This window comes from Temnothorax nylanderi, unplaced genomic scaffold (genome assembly GCF_030848795.1).
Source record: "Temnothorax nylanderi isolate EJ_2023f unplaced genomic scaffold, tnyl_v1.0 TNYL_tig0139_pilon, whole genome shotgun sequence".
Classification (NCBI taxonomy): Eukaryota; Metazoa; Arthropoda; class Insecta; order Hymenoptera; family Formicidae; genus Temnothorax; species Temnothorax nylanderi.
The window spans coordinates 249843-259601 of record NW_027249201.1 but is presented as its reverse complement, the minus strand read 5'-3'; the positions used below and the strand labels follow the sequence as shown (position 1 = coordinate 259601).

Below are 9759 nucleotides of genomic sequence, written 5' to 3'. Positions count from 1 at the left end.
TGGAGACATTAATTTACATATTATATTATAATTTATATATTATAATAAGCCATATTTTTTTTATCATCGGTCATATATTATACTTTATTACCATTTTATGAATTAATGAATTAACGATTTTATATCTCCAATTCAATTATTTGATTTAAGCTTGTAAATAATGTTTCTCATATCTGTATATCGATGTAATAAACATCATAAATATATCTTGCATGTAAAATCATTTTAAATAAATATCGCATGTATATTGGATATATCATATCAAAAGATGTAATATTAAAGGAAAAGTATGAGTAGAAAAGTGATATTTTTCGTATATGTTCCGCAAGAAATTCTAAACTAATCTGGGACAGTGATGGTGTTAATAAATACGAGAATTTTATTTTTTTGTAAGAAACGATTTGCTGTATTTCGGTTTTGAAAAAACTCAAACTCTCCAATAACATAGAATAAAACAATGATAGAATAACGACAAGTTGATGTAGATAACGACACTGACGCGTGCCAAGTAAATACAAAAGCTTTGTAACCACATATAAAAATCAGAGATACATAGAGTCAACGTAAGAATTAGAATTGTGAGCAAATTCCTTGACATTCACAATGCCTTTCGATAGTAACTACGAACGTTGCGTTATAATAAAGCTATTTACAAATTACAATATCTTGTAATAATAGTCATTCGCGTCGCTCTTCAATATAATGTCATGTACATACGTAAAGTTCGATGCGCTACGTAATATCGACAATATCGATAGTTACTAAAACTTTGGTTACGCAAAAATAGACGTAGATATATATATATATATATATATATATATTTATATATATCCATATGTATATATATATATATTTATATACGTATGTATATATGTATATCCGAACTATTCGCTTCCTCATTAGGGATTTGTTAGAGTTTATGTACCTATAAACAAATGTACAATAATTACAAGGGAAGTAGGACATTGATATAATTTATAAATAGTACATATATAGCAGATTATTACATTATATCAATTATTTATTTCCCACAATCGCAAAAACGGAGAATATTTCAGTCGAAAGCGATGAAAACTAAATTTGTTCCCCTGCAGTTCTGATCAATTTCGAATGAATAAAATGTTGAAAAATATTGCGTATATTCATTGTTTCCCTATTTGCTTGGCATTCAAATATTTGTGCATGTGAAATGCCAAGCAAAAGTACATAACTTCATTTTTCAAACGAGGAATACTATGCAATATGTCTGAAACAATTAATCATATAATATTTCTGCATGAAGTAAAAAGTAGATGATAAGGTTGATTATGCACATTTGCACATCTGCTCGTATAAAATATTTAAATAAAAGATAGTGTTAAAATTTTAGTGATCCAAATCTCATTTGGAAAATTGACTTTTCGCAATAATAATACTAGTAACAATATAAATCAAACAGTATAAATAATAAATAAATTCCACGCCGAAACATGGTATGTATTTTTTATACATTCTTCTTTTGAAATAAACGTAAGAAAGCACCGCTGTCACAAAGTTTATTTTGCATAAAATTATCGTACTGGTTCGCATATATAGCGAATTCTTCATTTCGCCGAGTGATTGAAATAAATACGTGACAAAACGTTCGTTTCTATCTATCCGATTACGACGATTACTTTCGTTCGGAAATAAAATCCCCGTAATTGCGCATTCATTAACAAATTCTAGTCGCACACATATTCGCACGCGTATAATCTCTTTCGCGGAAGCTCATCGCATCGCACATTCTCTCCCACTCTTTCTCTCTCTCTCTCTCAACTTTCTCACTCGGAAATCACAGTTAAACATTGGTTTTTCGACGTTTGGTGTGGCACTCGTCATCCGATACTGACAATGAGAGGTACGCGGTCCGACAGAGCAGATGGACAGAGAACGAATAAAATATCGAAAAATTTACTCTCGCGCGCGCGTCATGCAACTTTTAATCGTAAATTAAAATCTTGTCGGTTCTCTCTGAAAAAAGAGTTTATTAATTTAATAGCACTGTTTAAATTGCACACATTCAAATGTACGGCCTTTCCGACGCGCACTGCCGTTCAATGCGGCCTTTCGTCATAAATTCGTCGCTTCTGTGGTCTCAACTGATAGACGGCGATTTGTTTTCGATGCTCTCTCTCAGTGGCAAGAAAATTACCGAGTCTGAAAGATAATGCCGAACAGCAGACGAAAGCAGTCAACTCGGCGACGTTTACATTAGGCGTTTAACCCTCGGGCAGCGGAATGTTTAGTCGCATGGAATGCGCTACCTGAGCTCTCCCGTTTAACCACATATAGTACAAGTTGATCATTTCAAATACTCCCTTCATTTTGATTTTGTTGTAAAACTAAACTACTGTGCTACGTAAAATAATAAGGATCGACGAACGTATAACTATCAAATAGAAAAAAATGAAAAATAAAATAAATGATTATTTGAAGGCAACCAGAAACAACCAATATATATTATATACTTTTACAATTTATTCTAAAAACGATAACTTTACAAAATCCCTCGTTGCTTCCCATGCATTATTCAATACTGCTGAACGAGGGTTAATCGTCCTAAACGTATTTCAAATGCAACGACAAGATTGAATCATTACTCTTGCAAAGCTGAGGTAGGCATACGCGGTAACGACGATATTTTATCTCTTTGAGAGGAAAAGACCAAACATATACAGACATAGTATATTACTTTTTATCGAAAATAGCGCTCGCAGGAGAACGCTTGAATACCATCGAGACCTATTAAAAAAAAAAATAGTATTGAAATATTTTAGTGTCTATAAAATATACCAAATCTGTCTGCAACATCGAAACAGTAATGATTCGCACCTAGAGATAATTAGAGGATGTTTCGTGTGCATATTACTTTCGGATTCTATATTAGATTTTCAATTATAAGGTAAAAAAAAGCTTATAGCGTACAGGTTTGTGGAAGACGCACCGAGCATACTACAATCGAGAAAAACGTTCCTACCGCTTCCGGTATCCGTTCTACGACTTCAGGTTCCTGTACTGAGATTTTGTGACAAAAGCACCGCGTATAGTAGAACCGATGTGCTCCCCGTTCACGTGCTCGAAATCCGTAGCAGAATCACAGTTCGCCGGTCGACTCGTCTCGCGAGCTTACTCGTCCGGCTCGCGAGAACCCTCGTTGCCGAGAACTCATTGATGCATCCCGGAAGTGGCACCCAGACGAGACCCGTAGATAGAATACGGCGAGAAGTACGCCAGTCCGGTCGCGTGCGGATGCGGCGGCGGCGGCGGCGGAAGCGGCAGACCGAGCGTCGACAGAGACGGTGTCAGGAGCGGCGAGGGTTTCCCGTAGGGATGGTAGCGCGCGGTGGCGAGCGGGCTCAAGGGTGGCGTAGGATAAGACCTCGCGAACAGAGGATGAGTCGGGTGCAGCGTCGGGGGCGGCCCGGGCAGCAGGGAGAGCGCGGCGGCCGGGTCGGTCGCGCCGCCGCTCGCCGACACGTTCGTGTGACTTCTGAGATGCTGCAGCAACTCCTCGGACGTGCTGAATCTCTTGCCGCAGTACGCGGTGTCGCCCGCGATCCAGTTACACACGTAGGGTAGTTGGGTGCCCGCGGCCAGCGCGGCGAGCTGCGCGTGCGCGTAAACCGCACCGAGCGACCCGTAGGGCGAAACGCTGCCGGGTTTGTGATCGCACTGAGCACACCCGGCCGGACAGGAACCCGGCGTCGCGCCCGCGCCCGACGGCAATTTGCCATTGGTGATGTTGGCCACCGCCGCGGCCGTCGCCGGGTTCGACAGTAGGTGCGAGTTCAGTTGGCAGCCGGTGCAGAAGGGATCGCGGCATATCGGCATCAGGCCGTCCGCGGGTCCGCCGCTGGTTTTCAATCGCGCGTAAAGATAGGGGTTGATGCCGTTCTTCAGGGCGGCGTGATGGGACATGAACGAATTGGCCATCACGTCGATCGGCAGCTGACCGGGGCTGTAGCCCAAGTAGGCGGCGGTGGAGACTGGTAGACTGACGCCGGGCTTGAACGTGCCCAATGGGAGATCCTTGATAGACGGATCGGCCATCGCCAGTACGCTGACGGGACTGTAGGCGGGTTTGACTTGTAACGAGGGACTACTCACGGTTGGCTGACTCGTCGAAGCGTCCGCCGTGCTCGATGGCACCAAGGGTGCCGAGCTTCTCGATGCCGGCGAGCCCCGGCCGACCTCGCCGTTCGGCGTCGCCGTTTTCCTACCTTGCGGCGTGACCGCGCGCGTCGACGCGGCGCTCTGATTGCTCGGGCATCGTTTGCCGCTATTGCCAGGTGTCCTCGATCGGCCGGACGTCGAGTGGCTCGACGTCGATCGCGACTCGTCCGGCGTGCACGCTTTCTCACGTCCCAGGCAGGATTCGTACGGTTTGAAGCTGGTCTTCGTGGACTCGCTCGCCGACGTTGGCACCGTGGCTGACGCCGTCACCGCCGGCGAGGACTTCTCGCGTGACTGCTCCGTAGTTTTGGATGATCTGCTACTCGATGTCTTGTCCAAGGAACTTAGTAACGATTTGTTGGACGGTGGATCCGCTCCTATCTGACTGCAGGTCTGTGCGAGCAGCGCGAGTGGACTCTTCTTCGCATCCAGCTGAAATGAAAATGCGGAAAATATTTATAAAATCAATTAAAACTTGCATTTGTGCAATTCTGAGTGGGATATTTATATTTATATTGAGAAATAACAAGTCGATTTTTTAATACTTTATTAATCCTCGATATGTCGCGTTAAAGAAAAGAATTATCTTTCGACTTCTTTAGGATATAATCTTTTTTTATGCGAAGCTACATTGATCATATAATTCGAAATTTTTGTTCAAAAGCAACATTTCGCATATTAAACCTTTCATGTATAGCCAAAACATTTTTATTCATTTATTGCCTTTTAAAATTGAATTGTTGATTTTTAAAATAACCGATTTACATTTTTCAACATAAAATTTCTACCCTGCATTTCATCATTTCGAAAATCAATGTTAACGTATGATTGATATGTAAAACTTTCTTATATATATATTTATAAACACGGTGATGCAACCGTTAGTATTAATTGACTCGCATCGGTAATAATTAACGTTTGCCGATCGCGAATCTGATCGACCTCCTTTCAAATACATAACGTCGGTGATTTTCGATCAACTGCTACACCGCAATATACGATCTGACAACTCTCGAAACTTGGCGCGTGACGCGTCTGGATGGAGGCAAGTCCAATTAATGACGCGCAAACCGCAATCTGTAGCGCCACGTCACTCTTTTGCCGAGCGAGAACTGACGTGGATAAAGGGTGCGTCGGACAAACTTATCCCACGGAACGCCCGCCCTTTTGATTTATCGAGAAATTTTTTTACGCGAGCGACGTGTCCCCCAGATTTTTTCCTAACGACCTGTCAACGTTGAAATTGAATTACTTCCACTAACAATGATAAATCTATAGGTATTCATTCTAAGTTTTATGTGGTGTACCTGCACCTTAATTTATATACCTATGAAATTACGACTAACGATCTTTATTTGCGGATAAACCGACCGTAACAGGCGATGTTTTCGCGCGCATATATATTCCTACGAATCTGGAATATGACTTCGTCAATGATGTGGAACGTTGCCGCGACGATCATCCGCGCGGAGTCTCGCTTTCCTTTTTGCCAAAAGCGAGACGCGCCGGGGAGATATAATCAATACGCTATTGCCCGATACAGACGTCATTAGCGTGTAAGTGCGGGAATTTAATATCGGCGCCTTCGCGCGTCTCTCCCGGCACGGAGCACGGTGCACGATGATGCACTCGGTATAATTAACGTATAGAGAAGCGATATTTCTCGTCGACTGATACGTCCACCGAACAGATGTTCCGCCGTAATTAAAATGCAACGATCATGCAACACTAACACGCCGCCGCGCCGCGCCGCGCCGCGCCGCGCGCTCACGGTCGGGTCGGTCTGTACTAATGGCGCGACGCCGACAGATATTAATGCCGTGAATTGCAACAGGCCATTACGGCAACGCGAGGCTATATATTAATTGCACTCGTGAAAGTTAACGGGAACGTTCGAACGTAATATTTTAATCCGCTAATGCCGCCCGCTGGCTTTTGATTGTCGACGCTAATTTATGCCCCCTCGAGAGACTTCCCTCCGCCCTCTCCGCGCCTCCACGTGACTTCTACTGAAATTCGTCGAATATCTTTTCCTTTTCTTTTTTCCTTCTGTAGTCAAGCCGACTTTTTCACAGGTGTAAAGGTATCATTTTCGCTAAAAAAAAGTCTCAAAGGGAAAATAGAAATTTTCCTTGTAAGAATCGAAGAATAGCTGGTGTTTTGCCTTTGTTCTCACTATTGGTTCACCTGCTGTGGAAACTTTACGACAAATGATTCACTGGTTAATGGTGGTCGAAACCGTTATGTTACTGATCGTTTGAATAAATTGTTTTCATTTTAATCTAACATCCCTCTTCTTTGAGCTCATATTTTGGCCGTTTAACGCACAAAAAAAAAGTTAGTCTAATCAAGACGAATATATTTAAATCAACACAATCGTTGTTTCCATATATAAGCAAGACTATCTAATTTTCTTAAAAGAATTTTATTTTCTTGTATTTCAAGAATATTATAATTTAATTTGAATATTATAATTGTCGCATAAAGAGTCTTCTTTTTCCGATTTCTTCTTCTTCTTCATTGTATAACATAATAAAATTGAATCAACATTATTTGTGTTCACGTAGAGAGTATTGAATTTTAAAATAAGACTAAACTGTCTTTATCGTTATAATATGAATGTTCTTGATTTTTGAAAGTGCTGATGTTATTCTCTATACAATATTTTTTGCTTTCCATTAATAAAAAATATTTTTGCATAATAAGAATATATCTTTCTTTATTGAATTATATATAACGCTTTGATGCAAATTAACAATTTATCTTCGTTTAACGCTATATAATCTCATTTTAAGATTTACATGTCAAAAAGATATTCTCTAAAGACATTCTCTAAATAAGAATGTTCTTTCTTTCTGTGGCGTGCATAGCTTTGCTAGTGATTGAGCGATTGATTTTTTCTTTATGTTTTTTCTTTGCGAAGCAGATTACAAATTCCATCACTTATTCATCAGATTGCAAATTCAGTCACGCGTACGAAAATTTTTATGCCTCTTAAATATTATAAGAGAGATTTGAATCTCTGAATATAAGAGTGTAGAACGCGCGTCGACGCGCGGCCGTCGTCTGTGCCGAAAAGCCGATCGAACGCTCCATTCCGCTCGCTTTTCCATCCCATCCCCGCGCGCGCGCGCAACAATCAGCATTGTATTACCGAATCGCGCTTTGATTTATGACGCGCGTAAATCAGCGCGACGCGCGCCGTGACTTTTGCCGACGCACACACTCCGCTGTCCCCAAAAATAGTTTACAGAAGTTCGGAGCGTAAAACGCGGCGCGCGTGTTTCCGTCGGGATTAACGAAACGACGACAGGCGACGTTAATGAGTGCCGCTAGGAAAGATATTTTCACAGCGGGACTCGACATCTCGGCTATTTGCGTTTTGCGTTAATCATATAAATATTGGCACGGATATTCGTGAGACGACGACGGGATTGCGTGTATCGGAATTAAATTATCCTCGTTTTAATCGTTACTCCGATTTTCGGAGTCGTCGTGTAATCGTATGGAACGTGGCTTACGCGGCGAGAGTTATTTATATCTCCGCTCTGCCTGTTTATTATGTTTGACTCATAACGTGATTTATTTGCAACATTTCGAATCGATTTTTTTTTCACTCTAGACATTCTACTCCGCGAGACGAGTGAATGTAAAGTTTTTTTTTTTTTTTCAAGCACGTATACGTTGTTACTTCGCCGCGCGTTTGGAATGCAAACGACAAGTGGGGAAAATATCGCGTCGTTAAACGCGGAGACGTTTAAACGTTGAGAGATGCGTATCTCGACAAATCGTTAACTCGCGACGTACAAACAGGAACGGCGGGGTATGAATAATGGACTCCGTAAATAGCGACTAGACGGAAGAGTAGAGAAGAGTGGAGGAAAAAGAGCGAATAGGAGCGAATAAGAGCGCAGAGAGAGAGAAAGACTAACCGTAGTAGGTAGCGGCGTGAGGTAATGATCAGGACGGAGATACTGATTCGCGCTGGACGTCAGCATCTTTCGCGGTCGATCCTTTCGCTCGCACCCGTCGGTCGTGTACGCGTCGACGAAAGCACACCACTTTTTTTGTTTTGTTTTCTATCACACTATCGGCTCCTCATCGGCGATCCACCTGCGTGGATCCGTCGCACTTTTCCCTCCCTTACATCCGTCGCAGCGGCGAGACAACGGTAACACTCTTGGACGCGGAGCCATGCACCAGGCTGGCTGTTGAGCGGGCACTTTCTCGTGCACGCGCCGCGATACGCACCCTTTTTCTTTCACAAGCACCAAACCATATGTGGGGAGCAAAAGGGAAGGTGGACCGTCGTCGCGTCGGAGTACCCCGCGCGACCCACGCGAAAAAACAAAAAAAGAAAGAAAACGACTTCACAGTAGCGTTATCCCGCGCGATATATCTCGACACACGTCGACGCGGTGAGACTCGACTCGCAACTAAATCGCTCAGCGCGGAGCGGAGCGACGTGGAGCGCGCGGTTGCCCTTCTCGTCGCTCGACCCTCACCACTCCACCACCGTTCAGCTGACTTCCCCTACCCCTACTCGTACACCGCAGATTCGTGCTCCCCCGGGGAGCGTCTCCCCTTCTTCGCGAGAGTCCGCGACATCGTCGTAGGGTGCTGCCCCCCCTCCCCCCTTCGTCCTCCGTCCTCCTCCTCCCCCTTCTCCGCCACCTCCTCTCCACCCGGCCGAGCGGAGGACGATGTATCGCGACTGTACGGACTACGACGCGCGGAACGACACGAAACACCACGAGCGGCGGCGACTAACCAATGCGGGCGAAAGAGGCGAACGCAAAGGTGACGGCGACGGTGGCGGCGGCGGCCGTAGCGACACGGTGGTCGTTGTCGGTTCGCGCTACGCCGACACTTTTGCCGGGTGCCGGGTGCGAGCGACCGACCCGGCCAACGACGTGTCAACTGGCGCGGGGTGCCCTCTCTCGCGGCTCTCCCCCACCACCGCCGCGCCGCGCCACCGAGGGAGTTTCTTTCGTGTACAACCACGTAGTTCGTACTCCGATACTGTTACCTCCGATGTTTTCGCTGACATCGTGGCGTTGTTAAAGAGATATGGATGCCACCGTGTAACGCCCGGCACCTGCCCGCTCCCACGATGTGCGGCGGGCGCGCGCGAGAAAGCGAGTGCGCGCGGAGAGATAAAGGCCCATCTGCGAGACGCGTTGAATTCTCGTGATCGTCGAATCGCGCTTGACGAACCGATCGTTCGTAGGAAAATTGCCCCCGTCCGGTACTTTTATTTTTATCGGGAGGAAATAGCGCGCTCTGACACGCGAGGAAGCTCGGTCGTTCGTTTCCTAAGCGTCGAATTAGATTCGTGTACGTCGAACGACTATATTATACTTGACTTTTCATTGCTCTTTAAATCTCAGAGTGGTTTTGCCACTAATATATTAGAGCGATTACGATAGTATACTAAAAGAGAGGGTCGTTGTCACTCTAATTTGAGTAAATGCGGGCACTCATAAGGTAGGAGTGAATTTTTCACTCAAATTTTTAGAGCGGTGACTTTACCGGAATGATACGATCTCATTCTATGGCTGCATT

General features: G+C 44.2%; 1 protein-coding gene across 1 annotated transcript; it reads right to left on the bottom strand.

The window, feature by feature from the left end:
• Positions 1-377: 377 nt before the first annotated feature.
• LOC139777099 (zinc finger protein Elbow) lies at positions 378-8818 on the bottom strand. The gene is made up of 2 exons (XM_071714303.1): positions 8127-8818; positions 378-4626 (listed from the first exon to the last, which is right to left on the bottom strand). Exons 1-2 carry the CDS (start codon positions 8190-8192, stop codon positions 3187-3189), a joined length of 1506 nt encoding a protein of 501 aa, XP_071570404.1. The 5' UTR covers positions 8193-8818; the 3' UTR covers positions 378-3186.
• Between the last annotated feature and the right edge of the window lie 941 nt (positions 8819-9759).